A 23,275-nucleotide genomic window follows, 5' to 3' on the forward strand; every position below is an offset into this window, starting at 1 on the left:
ACCTGTCATACGTGGGTGGGGAGGGGCGGGGGGCGGGTTCGGTTCCCGCTTAGGTTGGAGACTTTCTCCTCTCAAGGACTGGGTGTCCCTGCCGAAGTAGCGTCACCTCAAAGGACTTGTACCAGGTGATCAGGTCTACCCGCTGAGAGGCCCTCGTCACACTACATTTTTTAATCACTATCCGCTCTCGGTCAAACACAGATACCACAGATACATCACGTGCCTTCACTATTATACAAACGGACAGCAGACTCACTGCTACTACATGTATCGTGAGTGTGTCTGACTAGCAGTCATTCCTCGCCATGTGACGTTGCTATTGTTTGGACGGGTTTATGTCGATAACAGATCTTAACTTCCTGGCTGATCAGTGTATCTCTGTTGGACTTAGCAGATTAAGTCTGAAGAAAGTGATGTGTGAGACACTTGTCTAATGTTTTAAATTTTCTTTTTTTGGACAATTCAAAACAATTTTTCTGTTGGTCTATAGTACAGTTTATATTTCTTGGCTGATAAGAAAAAAGTACTACAAAAAGCTGTGTGCTAATTTCTTATGCACACAATTTTTTTTCATTTTCTTTTTTATCTCTAGATATTACTTTTGGTTCTCAGGACGTTTGGAATGTTAAGTCTTCAAATTTCGCCACGCTGGCAATCCGTTACGCGTTAAATGTCCCCGAGCTGTCAATGAGGATACTTATCTAGCTGTAAACATGTCCATTCGCTGATTCAAGGTACGTTCCGTGGCTGTTCGACCCCAACGCCCGAGTGAACATCATGTCTGTCCTCTCAGGCGCTAATCACATAAGGATATTGAGATCCTGCATGAAGTTAAGTATGGTCCACTTGAACCAATTGGTTCTATACTCGATTGATAGTCATGAGTTGCCTACCAAAGCGAGCAGAAATATCGCTGAACGATTGCCTCGATAGGTCACTGTCGATTCCAAACTTTGCTGGTAGGCATTCCTCCTTCTTACAATGGGCTTAACACGATTTGCTCCCAATCTTCCAACATTAAAATGCGTTTCCTGTATGATAAATCGACTGCATAATCTTTCCTTGCATGTAGAATGTAGATGACATTAGGCCCGGTTAGTGTGTACGATTCTGTTGAAATGCTAATCATTCCCGTATCGAGGATATAGACCTCTTCACGCTGTTCTGGCGTATATTGCATGCCACCATTGTACTGATGCAACTTTGGTGGGCAGTAGTTTAATTTTTCAAGTGTCTATCGTATTTCCTTGTATTCAGCTGCAACAATTTCTGCTTAAACTCGATCGCTATTCAAACTTAATTTTTTAAATTGATTAACTGCAATTCATATTATTCTTTACTAGGTTCTTTGTGTTCTATTGCTCAGCTATTTCATATGGCGATAGATTACCTTTTATTTTATTATCTTTGATTATTTTAATGGAAGTTTCTAGTAGGATGAAATAAACTACGACAGAATAGTTTTAATTTCTGAAATTTGCTAGAAACATTTATAAACACAACCAATACAGATATAAACAGCAAGAAAAACTTTATTCTGTAAATTTTATATAGTACACCTTCATTAAATTAGTAACTTCAGCTACAGGAAGGTAAAAAGACGTAAATAAAAACACCGGTAGTTCGGGAAAAAAGCTTTATATGAGTGAAGCCGCTCTCGCAGCGGATATGGGACGTGAACAACACTGTACGTGGTGCTAATCCACTCGTCAGACGTAACTGACCACGACACCATGTTTACTGCTCTGCGTCAGTGTCGTAGTTGCTTGCACATGTCTGCATTAATGGCTAAGGTTGCATCTTCTTCAAAGTTGTGGATTGGTCAACACAGCTGCAAGAAAAAGAAAGAAAAAAACTTGAGTGGTGACACAGAAAATTTAAAAGCCCGTGCGTCGGAGCATAGCATGCGGAGCGGTGCTCATATCTATTACTGCCCGAAATGCTAGCTTCAACTGAATGTCACCTTGTTACACAGCACAAAGCTTAACATATATGCTATTTACATGGCTACGCAAGTATAACACCCCCAAAGATTCATAACTGATTCAGTATATCAAAGTGATGTTCTGAAATAAAAGGAAAAATACAATTTTCATTGGAACGAGGTATTTCTTTACAGCATTCAGTAGCTCATAAAAGATATGTAGTGATACAAAACTTCCCGGTGTACAACATGAATAGGATCCCAAAAAGTAAGATTGATGTATACTTATCCCAAATATAACGCCGAAGTGTGCTAGCATGGATCACTTTGAGCTCCACTTCGTGGCTACAGCAGTGTCAACTTCAGTATTAAAAGCGAGGTATAGTTAAATTCAAAAGGAACGTTAATACGACGAAGTTAGGATCCAGAAGTGGTAACAGACGAGGGAACGGATATACATAGAAGATACGAGGAATAAAAGTAAATTCTCAGCTACATAGTATAATTATAAATCCACTGAGGTGACAAAAGCCATAGGATACCTCCTAATATCGTGCCAGACCTTCTTTTTCCCCGCGTAGTGCAACAATTCGACGTGACATGGACTCAATAAGTATTTGGAATTCCCATGCAGAAACATCCAGTCATTCTCTGTAGCCGACTATAATTGAGGAAGTATTGCCGGTGAACGAGTTTGTGCATGAACTGATCTCTTGAGTATGTCCCATGCATGTCCGATGTCTTTGATTCACGTCGGGCCATCTGGGTGGCCAAACCGTTCGCTCGAATTGTACAGAACGTTCTTCAAAGCAATAGCGAATAACTGTGGCATGGCGCATTGTCATCCGTAAAATTTCCATGAACGACTGCAAATGTTTCCCAGGCAGCCAACATAACCGAGGTCCCAATCCATTTCTTGTAAACACAACCCAGACCATTATTCAGCCAACATCAGCTAACACAGTGCCTTGTCGACAACTTGGGTTCATGGTTTCATGGGGTCTGCGTCGCACTCGAACCCTACTATCGCCTCTTACGAATTGAAATCGGGACACATCTGACCAGACCGCGGCTTTCCAGTCGTCTAAGATCCAACCGATATGGTTCCGAGCTTAGGTGAGGCGCTGCAGGCGACGTCGCGCTGTTAGCAAAGACACGCCTTCTGCCATGGCCCATGAACGACAGATTTCGCAGCCCTGTCCCGACGGATACGTTCGTCGTACGTCCCACATTGATTTCTGAGGTTATTTCACGCAGTATTGCTTGTCTGTTAGCACTGACAACTCTGCTCAAACGCGACTGCTGTCGGTCGTTAAGTGATGGCCGTCGGCCACTGCATTGTCCGTGGTGAGAGGTAATGCCCGAAATTCGGTATTCTCAGCCCACGGTTTACACTGTGGATGTCGGAATATTAAATTCCGTAAGGATTTCCGAAATGTAATGTCCCACGCGTCTAGATGCAACTACCATTCCGAGCTCAAAGTCTGTTAATTCCCATCGTGCAGCCATAATCACACCGGAAACCTTTTCACATATATCACCTGAGTACAAATGTATTGTCCTTTTCTACCTTGTTTAGACAATACTACCGCCATCTGTATATGGCTGTCCCATGAAATTTGTCATCTCGGTGTATTGCTTCTAAGGAGTTCATACAAAACACTTCATACGTAAACCAAACTACTCAAAATAATTATTACAATAATTATTCCCATTGCAGACCACTGCAGGTGCAGAAAATAATTACATGAAACATTCTTTCTCAAGAAATAAAAATAAAATTGTTGCAAAAGACGAGTAAGTAATTGGTTAATTCTTTACTCAAGACAAAGATACAATTACTTATACGTCTCCGTAGAGAAGTGCCAAGTTTTAACGACATAGTATTCACCTCTTCGTGTACCACGATTTTCCTAGAAGCTCGTATTGACATCCTGAATTAATAATGAAGGATTATGCCTGTAGTGACTGAGGTGACTGATACAATACAATATAAAATTTTGTAAGACTGAATGAACAGAAACGCCACATAGGCAGACGTTAAGTCTGCGATGTAATTATGAACAAAACAGGCTTGAGAAATTGACTGTTTTCAGGAAGCGATATTATACTACTCCTCGATTCTAAAAGCTAGTGTTTCTGCGAAATCGGTGTCGGGTGACATGATAACTTTGCTAGCAGTAATGGGAATGAATGCAGAATCTTGACTTTTATTTGTTCGAGATCATTAAAAAAAGGGAAACAAATGACCTCAGATGGAGAAAAGAGCGAAACAGAATCGATCGTGCTTCGTCAGAGAATCGTCCCACTGTTCGCATTAAGCAATGGCGGGAAACAGTGGAAAATGTAAATTTCTGTAACTTCATATTGCTCTCAACCCTATAAGGCGCATTTTGTGTATACGTGATGTTAGGCGACATAACTTATCACGACGGCCTAATTAGAACATTCTTAGCCAATGGGGATGCCCTGTTATTGAAAATGTAAGCGTTTTGTTATGAAGGCTGGTAGATGCCGTCGGCCACGCGACTCTGTCATAAGCGTGTCTCTTCGTCTCTATATAAATACTGAGTCCATTTACTGTAGTTTGGTCTTTGTATTGGAGATAACCAACGTCGTACTTATGATGTTTCCCAGTGTAGTGACAGATGTGGCACTAGCCTTTCACACAATTTACGTCAGTTAGCTGAATGGTCTGGCGAGATTCGAACACTAAATAAAATTGAGGGTTGACAAATGACGGTTATTTTGAAATCAGGGCTGAAAAAACAGTTAAAATGAGGCTAAACTAATGAGTAATCAACACATAGAAACGAGTCTTTATATACAGAAGAGCCAAGGAAACCGGTATACCTGCCTAGTATCATGTAGGGACTCCACGAGCACGCAGAAGTGCGCAACACGACGTGGTATGAACTCGACTAATGTCTGGAGTAGTGCTGGAGGCAATTGACGCCATGAACCTTGCAGAGCTGTCCATAAACCCGTAAGAATACGAGAAACTGGAGGTCTCTTCTGAACAGCACGCTGCAAGGCATCCCAAATATACTCAATAATGTTCATTTTTGGCCAGTGGAGGTGTTTAAACTCAGGAGAGATTTCCTGGAGCCACTCTGTAGCAATTCTGGACGTGTAGGATGACTTGAACGGATGCAGGTTACCAGACAGGATGCTTACGTACGTGTCACCTATCAGAGACGTATCTGGATGTATCAGGGGTCCAGTACCACTCCAACTGCACACGCCCCACCCCACACCATAACAGAGCCTCCACCAGCTTGAACAGTCCCCTGCTGACATCAGGGTCCATGGCTTCATGAAGTTGCCTTCATACCCCTACACGTCCATCCACTTGATACAATTTGAGACGAGACTCGTCCGACCAGGCAATATACGTCCAGTCATCAACAGTCCAATGTCGGTGTTGACGGGGCGCAGGCGAGGCGTAAGGCTTTGTGTCGTGCAGTCATCAAGGGTACATGAGTGGGCCTTCTGCTCCGAAAGCCCATATCGATGATGTTTTGTCGAATTGTTCGCACGCTAACACTTATTGATGTCCCAGTATCGAAATCTGCAGTAATTTGAGGAAGGGTTGCACTTCTGTCACATTGAGCGGTTCTCTTTAGTCGTCGTTGGTCCCGTTCGTGCACAATATTTTTACAGTCGCAGCGATGTCGGATGTTTGATTTGGAAATTTTTGGTAAGGGCTATGGGACGAAACTGGTGAGGTCGTCCGTCCCTAGGCTTACGCACTACTTAATCTAACTTAAACTAACTTACGCTAAGGACAACACACACACCCATGCCCGAGGGAGAGTGCTACGGGAGAACCAGTTGTTTCCGTACTATGTACAGCGTGTGCAGGCACTATCAGCAGCTGATTGGCCTCCCCGGGTACACTTCTGCGAATGGTTCTTCCGACAATGTGTCAATCTTCATTTCAGTGCAAATGTTCTCTTTACGGATGAGGCTTCATTCCAACGTGATCAAATTGTAAATATTCACAATCAACATGTGTGGGCTGACGAGAATGCGCACGCAATTGTGCAATCACGTCATCAACACAGATTTTCTGTGAACGTTTGGGCAAGCATTGTTGGTGATGTCTTGATTGGGCCCCATGTTCTTCCACCTACGCTCAATGGAGCACGTTATCATGATTTCATACGGGATAATCTACCTGTGCTGCTAGAACATGTGCCTGTACAAGTACGACACAACATGTGGTTCATGCACGATGGAGCTCCTGCACATTTCAGTCGAAGTGTTCGTACGCTTCTCAACAACAGATTCGGCGACCGATGGATTGGTAGAGGCAGACCAATTCCATGGTCTCCACGCTCTCCTGACCTCAACCCTCGTGACTTTCATTTATGGGGGCATTTGAAAGCTCGTATCTACGCAACCCCGGTACCAAATGTCGAGACTCTTCGTGCTCGTATTGTGGACGGCTGTGATACAATACGCCATTTTCCAGAGCTGCATCAGCGCATCAGGGATTCCATGCGACGGAGGGTGGATGCATGTATCCTCGCTAACGGAGGACATTTTGAACATATCCTGTAACAAAGTGTTTGAAGTCACGCTGGTACGTTCTGTTGCTGTGTGTTTCCATTCCATGATTAATGTGATTTGAAGAGAAGTAATAAAATGGGCTGTAACATGGAAAGCAAGCGTTTCCGGACACATGTCCACATAACATATTTTCTTTCTTTGTGTGTGAGGAATGTTTCCTGAAAGTTTGGCCGTACCTTTTTGTAACACCCTGTATAGGTGTCAGAAATTGGACAAAAATTAACAGTAAAATAATAAAGCAAATCTGAATATGAATACATTGGCGATCTCAGATAAATGGGGTGCATCCAATAACGCAACAATATTTGCAGTATCTTTAACAAAATGGAGAGAGCATATAGTTTGACATATACGACAGTGGTACGAAGAGAATGTTTATATGGACGTGAATGCTTAATAATGAACTACAAGATGAACGGAATAGAGATATTTGAAAGGCCGATGGTTAGAAAAATAATGACTGCAGTACAACAATAGAAACTAGAGATGACTGCAATATGAGAAGTAATGAGGATATCTACAAAAATATAGAGAAGGTATCAGAAGTAATGGATAAAAGAAGATTATTCTTTTCTTTTTGTTCCTTGGACACCTTTATCGTGCAAATGAGAACAGGCTCACGAAACAAATATTCCTGTATTTCTGGAAGCAGAAACTGATAATAGCATGGAATACAGAAATAAGGGAAGATCTAGAAAGAAAGAGTATAAAAAGATCGGAAATTTCAGATCGAAATACTTTTAAGACTACAATATTAAATTTAGAAGGGTTCCAGTTCAAAAGAAATAAGAAATGGGGAGAAGATGAAGCGGTACTGAAGAAATAAAAAACAACAAGGAATAAAGAGGAATTGGGGTTGTTACGTGATCCTAGTTCGTCAGTACGAAAATAATAATAAAACAACAGGAGTCAATATTTACTCAACATTTTCACAACCAACGTCTGAATTAACAACTTTTAAACGCTTCATCCATTTCAACAAGCGGTGTCTCAAATGACAGCTTTGCACTTTAGCTATAATCCTTAAGGGAATTTATTGCCTTACAACGTCTCTTATACCTGCTTTATGACGCAGATGTTTGTCAGAACATCGCACCCTTCACAATAACAAAGCGAATGAATGCACCACCAATGCCTCTTGCCTGGTCATACTTGTCTATTTACTTAATGAATATTTAATTTACTTAATGAATATTTTACTATAACTATAAGATAACTATAATAGTTATTAACTGAGATTACTAACACAAAATCATTTTAATTTAAGCAGTGGTCAATCACTTGTGTTAGCAGACACCACCATTAAAATAGGCTCAAAAAACGCTTATCTCAAGCAGGCAAAAATAAATGTTTAAACAATATTTAACAACAATTAGTTGTCATTTAATGTGAGTGCACTTGTGCAACAATATTAGGTTATTTACTTATCGACAAATTTTTATTTATAATTTATTGTAAATGATCAGAGTATGACTGAATGGTTCAAATGGTTCAAATGGCTCTGAGCACTATGGGACTTAACATCTGTGGTCATCAGTCCCCTAGAACTTAGAACTACTTAAACCTAACTAATCTAAGGACATCACACACATCCATGCCCGAGGCAGGATTCGAACCTGCGACCGCAGCAGTCGCGCAGTTCCGGACTGAGCGCCTAGAACCGCTCGGCCACCGTGGCCGGCGTGACTGAATGTTTAAAATATTTCTTTATTTAAGTATTGTTATAATATATTTGTTCAGTGCGTGAAACGGTCAAGTTCAGTCATATCATGTAATTAAAACTTAAGAACGATTTATTTTGGTGGGGATGGCCTTCAGCCAGTGGACAAGCAGGCAGTCGTATTAATTAAGATTACTAACACAACATCATAGCAATTTAAGAAGTGGTCAGGCTCTTGTGCAAGCTGACACCACTATTAAAAGAGTGCCAAAAGACGCTTCTTTCAACCAGGCAGTGCTAGAACACCATTGGAGTCAAGTTGAGACAAACTTTTTGGGTGGTACGATTAAAGGAGCGATTCTTGACACTTTTCATTGAGAGGTTGAAGGGGACAGTTTTACGTAAGTTCTGGAAGAAGGTGGACTTTCTTGTAGTAACGGTTGTTATTCGACCGTGTAGCTGATTGATTCTGGATGGTGAACGGCTGATACTATACTTTAGCTTCTGAATGTGCTCCACTGTAGAACTCTTAACGTTTTCCGCTTGCATTACAGAATTGAGAATAGACAGCGTATGAGCTACTATTCTTTGTATCGCAAGTGTTAATTTGTAAATAATCATGTTGGCCTCTCAATTGTTTTGAGCTGTGAATATTTCGTGTACTGTGATCACGAAATGGACTTAGTTTTCACGTGCCTTTGATGAGTATTTGGTTTGGCGATTTTGCTAACATTCTCGTAACTCTCTCAACCTAACTTTACTGCATTTGATAAGAGTATGTTCTGTCTGTAATTCAACTGGACATCGTAGGACCACTTTCTGTTATTTGAGATGTCCCTTCTTGAATAAACAGTTTTCAGCATTATTCTTTGTCATCTTCATCAGTTACAAAAGTTAGAGGAAAACTCTTTTTTATTAAATGACTGATTTGTCTTTTATTTTAAAAATATTTCTGTGTATTTTATTAATTTCGCAATTCCAGCCAATGCGTAGATTATTTGACTGCGAGATCACGGGTGCAGATTGTTTTTTGCAGTGAGTAAGCTGCTGGGCGTGAAAGCAGACGCGCGCAGCACAACCCTATGACCCCATCGAGCTATTCTTTTCTAAACAGGGTCTTGCAGAGCTCAACTACCTAAAGTGCGAGCAACATCAAGTAAGGTCAAAACTAGTTTTTTTCTCATGGACTTCTGGTTAGAGAGCGGCTACTCAGCAGCAGAAAACCATTTGGTAGCGTCGCAGCCTGGAGTGCTTTTCGTTAAGTGAATAGTTTTCGAATTTAAACTTGCTGTGTTAGGACAAGCTTACAGTCAGTGCCTATTACCAGTCTTGGCTTGCGGCAATGAAACACGAAGGGCGAGATGCGTAATGAGAATTACAACGAGAGGCAAAAAAAAAATCTATGACGAAGTGGAGTGAGGTAGAAAACGTAATTATCACTCTATTGAAAATGGAAGAATGCGGAACACGTTGCCAAATAAGTGGGTCATAGATGAATCGAGTAAGGTCTTCTATTGAATCAAGTGTACAAGAAAAGATGATTGAATGGGAGGCCGGTAGGTGACATTAGAAAACATGCAAGAGCAACATGGATATATTCCTTAAGACTGCATGTAAAAATCTGAAGGTGGCTTTTTTCCAGAAGTGGATACCAAATGTCTTATTATGAGTTTAAGGGATATAAGTGCAAATATTTCTTTTGGTGACTGAGGACCGGGTGCTGAACAACATTACATCAATATCAGTCGTTTTCAGACTAATAATTGAACACATTATAAGTCATATTTGTTTGGTTTGGTTAGTTCCACGAAATACATGTGGCAAGAGCGAGCCAATAATTCGTATTCTTCCTAAGTAGCAGGTCAGGTACTGAAATGTGGCCACGTTTACACGGAACTTTTATTTTATAGTGACGGGTGTAGTCCACTTAGAGGTGCAGTACGACCATGTGAAAAACATCAGTCGTAAAATCTATGACGTGTTTGTGGGAAGAGTGTTCGATACATAGTAAATAACAACCATCACTCTGATATGTGTACATATTAAGGTACCACATATAAAAATGTCTGCGCTTATGCGTGTTACACCCAATATAACGACGAAAGTGCTCCATAAATCTTACATACAGGGATCAAATCCAGGTGGAACAATTTTTTTGCTGCTGTAATAGCACCGAAACGAGCGATCACAGTCCACTATAACAGTGTGCAAACATTGCTACTGGCCAACACTACTTGATGAGAATCAAGACAAAAATTTTGTCACCAGTGAAGAATAGCAATCTTCCATTGAGGGACAACTACGAAAAATGCTGTTATATGTCGTCCAAGTGAATAATCAGATTTCAACAGAATTGAGGTACAGGGCGTTTGCCTGTGTCAACGCTCCAGTGGTAATCTCAGTTTCTAATATATCATTACTAAATTGACCTCTATGGGGTTACAGTTATCGACTATGTAAAGATAAAAATTCGTAGTGGTACCACAATATAGCGGAACAGAAAGCTCAAAGGATTTTGTCTCTAGAGATTCGAGCCATCAAACAACTGCTTTGTATGAGGTGGGGATACAAATATTGGCTTGTTTTATAGAACTTGAGGATACAACCATTGGCCTGAGTTGGTTCTAGGAGCATGATCAGGAGCACTGGGATGCTTCACTCTCAGTTATGATACCATTCCGCATTACATATCGCATGTAGACATACAAGTAAAGACTGTCACGTCAGAAACTCGTTCACAGTTCAAAGCGCGACTGCTCTGGGTTTGTCGTCACCGAGACTGTTACTCCATTACTGCAGCGTCTTCTTAATGAGAGCCAAAGTTGTGGACGTATGTGTATAAATACTTCCTTAGAAAGATAAACGAAATTTTGGGCTGGCGTTTCCATTGATATTCGCAAGGCTCACTGCCGTTGATCTGTAGCCTGCAGTCTATTCCGGTGGGCTGTGAGCAAGTGATCAGCTACCGTCCCTCGTTCAAGATCTCCGATGATCTCATACTAAGCCACCTCGTATGTTTCCTGTTGTTCCAAAGCCACTCCCTCCCCGTAAACTCTGATTGTGGGAAGCTCCAATGGTACCACCCGTATCACAAATTTGGATATATCACGTTCTCGAGGCATCACACTATTTTAACTCATTTTTGTTGTTCGGTAACGCAGAACTCTTCGAGTATAATTGGTTAAGCAGTGGGCCACTTAAATTATCTCAGTGATTACAATGGCTCTTCTTGTCCCGCTGTAATACTGAGCCATTGTAATGCCAAAGCAACCCAGACATAACCATATTTTTTGAATGCATACGATATAATGACAGATTCTAATTGGTTTGGACAGTGCCATGAAAGAAAAACGTAGGAAAGAGGCATGTTTAGATAGCCTTCAGATACAGTGTAAGTGCGAAAGAAATTTTTCCTGTATTTACCAGTTTATAAAAAAGTTTTGTCAAATATATTCATCCATTAATAAATTACATCTACCTCAACATACTATACACATATTCTGCGACTACACTGACTTAACAACTGTTAGTAGGCTGTTTAGGTTTTTATGTTGGTAACGCCACGTAGGACTCTATATGAAAATCACTGACTGTGCTGTGTGAAGTCTGTGGTTGGTTGGCATTGTTGGAATATTCGCTATTGTAGTGTTGGGCAGTTGGATGTGAACAGCGCGTAGCGTTGCGCAGTTGGAGGTGAGCCGCCACCAGTGGTGGATGTGGGGAGTGAGATGGCGGAGTTTTGAGAGCGGATGATCTGGACGTGTGTCCATCAGAGAGAGTAAATTTGTAAGACTGGATGTCATGAACTGATATATATACGAGGCCTGTTCCGAAAGTAAGCTCCGATTGATTGCCAAATTGAAACCACAGTGAACATCAGAAATGTTTTACTTGTAACAATTAGCTACACCTTTCAGCTACTTCTCTACATAGTCGCCGTTCTGACTTAGACTTTTGTCGTAGCGTTGTACCAACTTTTCAATAGCCTCATCACAGAAGGCAGCCGCCAGTGCTTTCCGCCAATTCTCCACGCTGGCCTACACCTCGTTGTCTGTGTCAAAATGTTGTCTTCAAAGACAGCGGTTCATGTGACCAGAGATGAAACTCAGGGGGAGACAATTGCGGACTGTATTGTGGGTAATCTCACATTTCCATTTGAAAACGATGCAGGAGCATCTTCATTGCCCCTGCAGAATGCGGCTGAGAATTGTCTTGAAGAAGAAACAGCACGACAGTTATGTAATGTTAGCTGCATAGCTTCAGGCGAAATTTCTCACCAGGCCCTCGTACTTGGCGGCAGACACTATTTTCTAGACATCTTTACGCACTCACTGCGAGCTCAGAAATGAGAAGAGCGACGTGATGCTAACTGGAGTTATACTAGAGACACTACCCAACACATCTGTGCAAAGCTTTATCGGATTTTCATAGTCGTTTCCATTTGGAAGTTAAATCTTTTATTTAGCTGGCAGTGTTGGCGCTCACTGTATTGCAGTAGCTCGAGTAACGAAGATTTTTGTGAGGTAAGTGATTCATGAAAGGTGTAGGTTATTGTCAGTCAGGGCCATTCTTTTGTAGGGATTGTTGAAGGTCAGATTGCGTTGCGCTAAAAATATTGTGTGCCAGTTTAGTGTTGATCAGAATAAGTAAAGACAGAAATGTCTGAGTACGTTCAGTTCTGATCAGCTGTTTGAAAATTAAATAACGTAAGAGGTTTATCAGCACAGTAATTCATTAATTTTTCTAAGGGGACGTTTCATACAATTAAACAACATGCAGCCGCGCAGCAACTAAAAATCGATTGTATAGTTGTATTTAATTTTCTCTTGTTGGAAACTAAGCATTTAACAGAGAATTAGTTAGTTTCTAACCACCCCATTCTTTGGCATAGTTTTACTTTTGGATTGCTCGAGAGCTGCTGTAGTTAAAATGTATAAAAGACTGAAACTGTTCTTTTCATTCTTCATCTGACTTCTCAGCGTACTACCATTTCTTCAGTCTTCCAACAAATCTGCTTTCTGATAGGTTATAATGCAGGATTTTCTATGCAGTCTTGCTCTCCCGTATTCGCGGAACACATCCATTCCATTAAATTTTATTTCTTTTCTTGATTTTTCATTATTGAGAACACATCAGGCTCCCTCTACGCGCATTTATTTTTCGTTTCATCTACTCTACTGACACCTTTTCCGTTTGACAGGTCTTGCAGATGCTCCACGGAACATTCGATGGTCGTCAGGGTTCTTAATTAATTCACACCAAAGGCACTATATGTATAATATTTATGGCAGTATTATCCCATCGATAACGACCTTTGATTATGTGATCTATTCCCAAGAACGCCATTACTTTCGTTTTATCGGTTTAAAGCTTTTTTAAACTGTGAATGGTGATTACCTGGTACTACTTTAACGAGCCAGTTACAGTTTGAATCCTAACTTGATCATTAACCTGTAGTGTTAAGGTATCTATGATTTCCAAGTTTTAAACTGAGATGGGCGTAATCTTCGGTCGACGCTCTTAGGAAATCGCCGATGTTAAACTGTATTTAGTGTGTGCCATACCCCTAAATAACTCTAAAATTTGTGTTCACGTACAACGATTCTTCCGAAGAGTCGTCAGCACATTTTTTATGGTGTTTCAGCAGGTATTTGAAATTGCATTTCTGCAACGTGTAGTTAGAGTCAGGCCAAACGAGTGTGGTTGCGTTCTGTACAGGAGTTTGGACGTAGTCGTGGAGTAAAAACACCCGGTGGACGCTTCATCTTGATATCATCCCGTAATCTCATCAGGAAATTTAGGTTGTATCCTCCCGTGGTGGTTAGCTCCCTACCACCATTATCTCCCAGAGCCACATAACGGCAGTTCCAAAAACTGTTGAGCGTCACCTTGACCGATGATGGTTGGGTCTACATCTGCATGATTATACATCAAGTCACAATTAAATGCCTGGCACAGGTTTTATCGCACCACCTTCAAGCTACTTCTCTACCGTTCCAGTCTCCAAAAGCCAGCAGGAAAAACGAGCACTTCAGTGTTTCTGTGCGAGCTCTGATCTCTGTTATTTCATCATGATGGTCATTTCTCCCCATGTAGGCTGGCGGCAACAGAACATTTCCGCAATCGGTGGAGAAATTTGGTGACTGAAATTTTATGAGAAGGTCCTAGTGCAACGAAAAAGTATTTGTTTTAATAATAGCCATCCCAATGCAGGTATCATGTCCGTAGCTCTCTCTCCTTTTTAACGATAATAGGAATCGAGTTGCCCTTCTTTGAACTTTTTCGATGTTCTCCGTCAGTTCCATCTGATGCAGATCCCTCAGCACACTGCAGTACTCTAGAAGAGGATGTACGAGTGTTATGTAAGCCGTCTCTTTAGTAGACCTGTTGCATTTTCTAATTGTTCTGCGAATAAATAGCAGTCTTTGATTGGTTTCCCCCACATCATTACCTATGTGATCGTCACAATCGAAGTTATTCGTAATTGTAATCCCTGAGTATTTAGATCGTTTTACAGTCTTTAGATTTTGTGATTTATTATGTGACAGAAATTTAGCGAATTAGTTTTAGTACTCATGTGGATGACTTCTTATTTTTCATTATTTACAGTCTACTGCCACTTTTCGCATCATACGGATATCTTCTTTAAATCTTTTGTAATTGTTTTTGATCATCTGACGATTTTACAAGTAGGAAAATGACGGCATCACCTGCAAACAGGGCCGCTCAGATTGCCTCCTATGTCGTTTACGTAGATCAGTATCAGCAGTCGATCTATAAAACTTACTCGAGGAACGATAGTTATTAAGTCTGTTGTACTCGTTGACTTTTCGTCAGTTACTGCCAACTGTGACACTTCCGACAGGAACTCGAATCCAGTCGCACAACTGAGGCAATAATCCACAGGACCGCAATCTGTTTAGAAGTCACTTGTAACGAACGGTGTCAGAAGCCTTCGGATATCTAAAAACATGGAATGACTTTGACATCCCATGTCAGTAGCACTCATTAGTTCGTGAGAATAAAGTGCCGGTTGTATTTAACAAGAACGATATTTTCAGAATCCACGCTGATTATTTGTCAGTAAACCTTTTTTTTCCGAGGTAATTCATAATATTCGAACATATGTACCAGGTTCCTAACTCAATCGACGTTAGTGATATAGGTCTGCATTTCAGCGGATTGCTCTTAGATAGTTTAATGAAGTTCCGACAGTTGGCGGCGTTATACTTGGCCTTCAAAATGGCGTCTGTAGCGGAGATGCTTTCCAGAGCAGACAGCCGGCCGCGGTGGTCTAGCGGTTCTAGGCGCACAGTCCGGAGCCGCGCGACTGCTACGGTCGCAGGTTCGAATCCTGCCTCGGGCATGGATGTGTGTGATGTCCTTAGCTTAGTTAGGTTTAAGTAGTTCTAAGTTCTAGGGGACTGATGACCATAGATGTTAAGTCCCATAGTGCTCAGAGCCATTTTGAACCAGAGCAGACAGCTGTCATTAAGTTCCTTTTCGCGAAAAACCAGAGCATCGCAGATAATTATAGGTTGTTGCAGAATGCCTATGGAGACCTGGCAGTGAACAAAAGCGCGGTAAGTCCTTGAGCGAGGCGCCTGTCATCATCGCAGCAAGGTCGCGCAAACCTGTCAGATCTCCCAAGTGCCGACCGGTCGCGCACAACTGTGACTCCGGCAATGTCGGAACGTGTGGACACTCTCACTCGAGCTGATCGAGGGATCACAATCAAATACCTCGCTACTCAACTGAACGTCTCTGTCGGTGGTGCTGACACACTTGTCCACCAGTTGAGGTACTCAAAGGTGCATGCTCGCTGGATTCCTCGCCGCCCAACAGAAGACTGTACAGAGCAACGGAGGACCATCTGTGAGGAACTGCATGCGCGTTACGAGGCTGATGATGACAGTTCTGTCGATCATCATCACAGGTGTTGAAATACGGGTTCATCACTTCGAACCGGAAACAAAACGGCAGTCCGTGGAATGGCGCCACACTGCCTCTCCTCCGGAAAAAAAGCTCAGAGCCGTTCCCTCGTCCGCTAAAGTCATGGCGACGATCTTCTGTGACTCTGAAGTTGTCGTTCTGTTTCATATCCTTCCTCATGGTGCAAGGGTCAACTCTTAAGTGTGTTGTGCTACCCTCAGGAAACTGAATAAACGACTTCAGGGTGTTCCTAGCCACAAAAATCCAAACGAACGTCTGTTTCACCATGACAATGCAAGGCCTCACAGAAATCTGCGCACCAGAGAGGAGCTCACAAATCTTCGTTGGACTATTCTTCCTCATCCAACCTACAACACCTTCCGACTTATAACTGTGTCGCCTAATGGAGGATGCACTCTGCAGCAGGCAGTAAGTGGATAATGGGGAAGTTAGTGACGCCGCAAGACGTTGGCTCCGACTTCGACCAGCAGAGTGGTAGCATGTGGGCATACAGGTCCTCCCAATAAGGTGGCGTAAGGCTATCGCACTGAACGGAGATTATGCTGAAAAATAGAGTTTTGTAGGCAGGAGAATGGGAAATAGTATGGTGTGTTGGAATCCTGAATAAAACCAACCTGCATTAAGAAAAATGTGTGTTTCATTACTTTTTGTACGTCCCTCGTATAGTGCTGCATTTCACCACCTCCTAAAGTACCTCCTCAACAGATTTTGACAACAGAAGCGTTTGAAATAGGAAGCATACAAAACATAAAGTAAATAATGGTGAACAAGAAACGAACACACACACTCAAGGGAGGAGAGGAGAGAGAGCAAGAGAATTAATGATGAACAATAAACGGATACACACGAGAGAGAGAGAGAGAGAGAGAGGGGGGGGGGAGAGAGAGAGAGAGGGAGAGGGAGAGGGAGAGGGAGGGAGGGAGAGAATAGCTGGTAGTACAAGTTAATATCATTGGTGGACGTATAATAAAGTGCGAATGCGCGCTATTGGCGAAGTATATAGAGCAGTAAACACACAGCCATTATTAAAAAGCAAAGTTTAAGGAAGATTTTATTTCCTTACGTAACTCACGCATAGTTTTCCTACATTATTCTGAGATATTTGCTCAGTAAATGGTTATATTCCAGGGGGCTAATGTCCTCTTCTAAAAACATTCCTATTGGCAGGTGAAAAAGAGAGCCATTTTAACAGTGACACACAATTTGTGATCAAAAGTTTCCGGACACCTGGATGAAAATGACTTACAAGTTCGTGGCGCCCTCCATCGATAATGATGGAATTCAATATGGTCTTGGCCCACCCTTAGCCTTGATGACAGCTTCTGCTCTCGCAGGCATACGTTCAATCAGGTGCTAGAAGGTTTCTTGGGAAATGTCGGCCCATTCTTCATAGAGTGCTGCACTGAGTAGAGGTATCGATATCAAGTCGGTGAGGCCTGGCACGAAGTCGGCGTTACAAAACATCCCAAAGCTGTTCTATTGGGTTCAGGTCAGGACTCTGTGCAGGCCAGTCCATGACAGGGATGTTATTGTCGTGTAACCACTCCACCACAGGCCGTGCATTATGAACAAATCAAATGGCTCTGATCACTATGGCACTTAACTGCGGAGGTCATCAGTCCCCTAGAACTCAGAACTACTTAAACCTAACTAACCTAAGGACATCACACACATCCATGCCCGAGGCAGGATTCGAACCTGCGACCGTAGCGGTCCCGCGGTTCTAGACTTTAGCGCCTAGAACCGCTCGGCCACCCTGGCCGGCCATTACGTTGAAAGATGCAATCGCCATCCCCGAATTGCTCTTCAACAGTGGGAAGCAAGAAGGTGCTTAAAACATCAATGTAGGCCTGTGCTGTGATAGTTCCACGCAAAACAAAAAGGGGTGCAAGCCCCATTCATGAAAAACACGATCGCACAGTAACACCACCGCCTCCGAATTTTGCTGTTGGGGCTACGCACGCTGGCAGATGACGTTCACCAGGCATTCGCCATACCCACAACCTGCCATCGGATCGCCACATTGTGTACCGCGATTCGTCACTCCACACGGCGTTTTTCCTTCTTCAACCGTCCAATGTTTAGGCTCCTTACACCAAGCGAGGCGTCGTTTGGCATTTACCGGCGTGATGTGTGGCTTATGAGCAGTCACTCGACCATGAAATACAAGTTTTCTCACGTCTCGCCTAATTGTCACAGTAGTTGCAGTGGATCCTGATGCAGTTTGGAATTCCTGTGTGATGATCTGGATAGATGTCTGCCTATCACACATTACGACCCTCTTCAACTGCTGGCTGTCTGTCAGTCAACAGACGAGGTCAGCCTGTACGTTTTTCTGCTTTACGTGTCCCTTCACGTTTCCACTACGCTATAACATCGGAAACAGTGGACCTAGGGATGTTTAGGAGTGTGGAAGTCTCACGTACAGATGTATGATACAAGTGACACCCAATCACCTTACAACGTTCAAAGTCCGTGAGTTCCACAGAGCGCCCCATTCTGCTCTCTCACGATGTCTAATGACTACTGAGGTCGCTGATATGGAGTACCTAGCAGTAGGTAATAGCACAGTGCACTTAATATGAAAAAGTGTGTTTTGGGGGTGTCCGGATACTTTTGATCACATAGTGTAGCAAATACAGTAACTGTTCAAATAATAACACAGCAGATTGTAAGTACTGCGACAGTAAAAAAAAAAATACTGTTTAACCCCAAACTGCATATTGTTAATTGCTGTGGATACTTACGCAGCAACGGTAATGTCGAAGATCTCGTTGCCAGAACACCTGTACATTTCTGGAAAGATTTCGTCTCCGTTCTGAGTGCAGATGTAGTAGATGGCCTGGTTCTCTGGGACGACGCCCACCTGCCCCAGCTGAGAACAAGGCTCGATGGGGCCTCTCGTGCACACCAGGTAGGATGTCGACAGGCTGGCAACAAAAAACAGGGCTCGACTTAGAACAGTTACTGACCGTTTCACATCAGAAATACAGGCTAGCTGCTGTGTGACAGCAGTTCGCTTTAAGTACGCCGAACGTTGTTCGAAACGCACCATTAACAACAAAACATTTTACACTCTGAAAAGATGTAGTGCTATTCAACGAGGAATCACTACATCAATATCAAATCAAAGCACTTACGTCACATAATAATGAAGTGACCCAAATGTTGGTAAAATTGTTCTGTTATATCAATTTATAAACGGAGCTTGTTCGTTTGACTTATTAAAATCCAAAATTTTTTTTTCTGAGCTGCTGTCCTTCGTGAAAATCCCAGAAATATTTTTAAGTTCGTTTTCTGTTATTATCCCTTCATCTTGAATCATTTTTACTGTAATACATCATCCTTCGGCACCATTCCTTCTTTCATACTGAGCGAGATCGCAAAAAAGTTAAAGACAGTGAGTCAGCATTTGGAAGAACCGGAGTTCGGTGGCACACCATCCACCCAATTATACGTTTTGCATGGTTTCTGTACATCGCTTTAGGAGGGTTCCTCTGAAAAGCTGAGTTCTTTTCCCATCTTACCCCAAAAGCGACCTTCTGCTCCAGCTCTGGTGTCATCGTCTACAAGGTCTTAACCCTCATCTTCCTTTTTTTTTCTCTTTCCTTCGTATAACTGGCTTTATTTACACCAACTAGCGTACCTTCTCGTCCACGGAACGCTAGACACTAATCTTCCTTTCGTTCACCTTTCATCATATCTCGATTGGCTTTACCTACATCACACAGCACATCTACTGTAAAGTCGTTACTTTCATTATTAATTAAACGTAATCTCTCTTGTTTATTTGCGTTTGTGCCTTCAATAGCCATATCCTCCCGGATTCTTTTGCCTTTGCCCTTTGCTGTAAGTGACCGTCAACAATCTCCGTGCTGATACATGGCTTTGTCCTCAGTTCGTTAAGAAGACACTCACTTCAATTTTTGCACAGTTCGCGTGAGAATTAATAAAATATCTTTCTTCGTGTGTGGATTGTTTTTACTTTCACTTACATTGCATGTCGCAGACAAGTGACAAGTCACAGTTAACTGTCCATTTCTGCAGTTAGCATATATGAATCAAATTTTCACATGAATTACAGTTCAGATTTAATGAATATATGCATTTCACTTCCAATAAAAATTATTCTTCATGCATTTCATAAGTTCACAGTGACAAGAACATTCCGGAAGTAGTGCCAGATTAAGTTAACAAACGTTTCGACCAATGGCGTCTGGGAACGCCAGTGGAGCTTGCATGATCATTTATACTTTATAGATTGTCGGCAAAATAATTCATCAGAACTAAAATAATGTTATAATTGTCCTGTTTTACAAGGGGGAAAAAAATGAAAATAGTAACCACATATATATCAGCTGATGTCCGAAATGTAGAATGTACACTAAAAAAAAATCATGTCTCATAACCTCAAGGACAGTATTACAATAGAGCAAAGGAACAATCTGTATTTAGAAGTATATACAGAACTGCAGGCTGTAGGCAAGCCGTCGGACTACCAATTATCTGTGTCTGGAATTTACACATTTTGAGAGAATTCTGATTCAGAACAAAAACTGTACTACCAACGCTTGAGAAACAAGGCATTGGCCCAAACTACATTAGTATACTAGAGGGAATTTGCTTGCACATGTAAGGGAAGCAGCAGTTGAGAAGGCAGTTAGACGGGGTTGAAAGTCTCCAAATTGAGCAACCACGGAAACAAAGATAAAATTTTGAAAAAGCATCACGGCTCAAGAAGAACCAATAAAAATTATCGGTGTTTGCTCTTTATTCTGTCAAAGAAGGCGAAGGATTTGTGAGAGCAAGTAAATGGAATGTATAGTGTCTTGGAAAGATTTTGTAAGACAGTGTAGTGGAATCGAGTCTGGTGATGCTGAAGGAATTAGATTACGAAGTAAGACACTAAAGATAGTACATGAGTTTCTGCTATTTGAATAGCAAAATAATTTGACAGTGGCCGACGAATGGAGGGTGCAAATTCAGAAAAGCTTATCTGTAAAAGAGAGTTTTCCTAGCATCGAATATAAATTTAAGTGTAGGTAAGTAATTTCTGAAGGCATTTGCACGGAAGCGAAACATGGACGATAAACAGTTCAGGCAAGAAGACATTGGTGCTACAGAGGAACGTTAAAGATTAGACGCGTAAATCAGATACCTAATGAGGGTCTACTGAATTGAAATGGGACGAAATGAAATGTATGACGCATCTTAGCTGTAAGGAGAGAGCGACTGATAGAGTACGACCTGAGGCATGAAAGGATCGACATTTGGTAATGAAAGGCTATGTGGGAGGTAAAAGGTTATAGAAATCTTCACTACATTAAGCAGGTTCCAATGGATATAGATTGCAGTAGTTACGTAAAGATAAAGAGGTTTATGCTGAATAGATTAACATGGAGAGTTGCATTAAATCAGTATTATGACTGCAGACAAAAGCTGCAACAGTGTTCACTTTAATGGTATTGCTTCTATTAGTCTTGACCCGAATAGTGGAAGATTCAGAACTGAACGAGAAGTCAGCCAAGGGAAGTGATATCACCGAAACTACTCACAACAGTCTTTGTGTAAATTTTCAAAATTGTTAACTGCGAGAAACCAGAAGGTAAACGAGTTAACTTATCCGAACAACTTTCACTGTGGTAAAGACACTGCATTGTCCGCTTACAGTCGGCAATAACGACAAATGGAAAAATTCGATACAGCAAGTTTGAAAGTGGAGTTGAAAATAAATAACAGTAAAACTAAAATAGTGTAGAATGAATTTACCGAAAAGAGAATTGTACAGATTAACAAGTAGCTCATAGGACCAGATGAGATGGGTAGCTGAAGACGAAGATTGGATGGAAAGGAAAAGAACTTAAGAGTAAAAATCGTATCGACTGCGTTTGGAAAACGCAGCAGAATATTCAAAATCAGCTTTATAACTTCTCTGAAAGAGATTTTGATTTTAGGCAGCTTGCTATTGAGTTTTAATGCGGAAATACTTTGTGAACCGGTCAGTTTTCTCAGTACAATAACTACTGTAATTTGTATATACATTGTCGATGTGTGCACGCTATTGTTATCGTGCATGAATTGGATTAGAGGTATCTCTTCTGAGCTCGAAAGCTTTACCGAGTGAGGTGGCGCAGTGGTTAGTACACTGGACTCGCATTCGGGAGGACAACAGTTCAATCCCGCGTCTGGTCATCCTGATTTAGGTTTTCCGTGATTTCCCTAAATCGCTTCAGGCATATGCCGGGATGGTTCCTTTGAAAGGGCACGGCCGACTTCCTTCCCCAACCTTCCCTAACCTGATGATACCGATGACCTCGCTGTTAGGTATCTTCCACCAAACCAACCGACCCCCCTCGAATGCTTGACGTTACTGCGCCTGCTAAAGTGTGAGTGTATATCCCTGAATCCATCTTGGTTGGAACTGCAACCAGCTGCAATCATCCAACGCAAAACTCGTCATTCCAATTTGGGCTATAGCAACAATGTTCACAGTACGTATCGACACCAAATAACGAAATTTTACTTATTGTTCATATAAGGTACACTAGGAACGAAGCATTATTATATTCGTAGTTGATTTTAGGATGTATGGGGTGACAAATTTAGTGAATAAGTGCCCACCTGTGGGTGTAACAACGGTACTAACGGGATGGATCCAGATTTTTAACCCAACCACTGCTTAAATTTTGAATAAGAATCGTCAGATATGGTGGCGGAAGACTCCCGGTATAGGGAGTCTCCCTGTTTCTGCCACGAGCCTCGTCAAAGATGACAGACGGGCGGACAGAGATTCGGAATACTTCCTTGCCCTTAGGATGGGAAACTCCACCTTAAAGCCGGATGAACCAGCAATGGTCAGTAGCATGAGGGTGCAGAAGGCAACGGAAACCACTGCATTAAAGACAGACATAGAGTACGGATGTGTTCTCCATTCGAAGTTCCGTTAGAAGACCGCCTAGGGGACGGATACCATGAGGGAAACTCTGAATAACCGACGAAAGGGCATCATATTACGAGTCCGAGCACTGGATGAGAGAAGTCTGAACGTGATACGAAAGACAGAAAATCTGGAAAAGGAAATTCAAAGGCTCTGTCTGGATGTAGTTGGAGTCACTGAAGTGGAGAGGAAGGAAGATAATGATTTCTGATCCGATGAATATAGG

General features: G+C 41.9%; 1 protein-coding gene across 1 annotated transcript in view; it reads right to left on the minus strand.

The window, feature by feature from the left end:
- Positions 1–1,514: 1,514 nt before the first annotated feature.
- Positions 1,515–23,275, minus strand: part of LOC124613437 — a 50,763-nt gene continuing 29,002 nt past the window's right edge. Inside the window, exons 4-5 of the mRNA XM_047142139.1 lie at positions 18,860–19,042; positions 1,515–1,831 (exon numbers count right to left, since the gene is read on the minus strand). Coding sequence (XP_046998095.1) covers positions 1,789–1,831; positions 18,860–19,042 — 226 coding nt within the window. The 3' untranslated portion in view covers positions 1,515–1,788. The remainder of the gene's footprint in view (positions 1,832–18,859; positions 19,043–23,275) is intronic.

Source organism: Schistocerca americana, chromosome 4 (assembly GCF_021461395.2).
Source record: "Schistocerca americana isolate TAMUIC-IGC-003095 chromosome 4, iqSchAmer2.1, whole genome shotgun sequence".
NCBI lineage: Eukaryota > Metazoa > Arthropoda > Insecta > Orthoptera > Acrididae > Schistocerca > Schistocerca americana.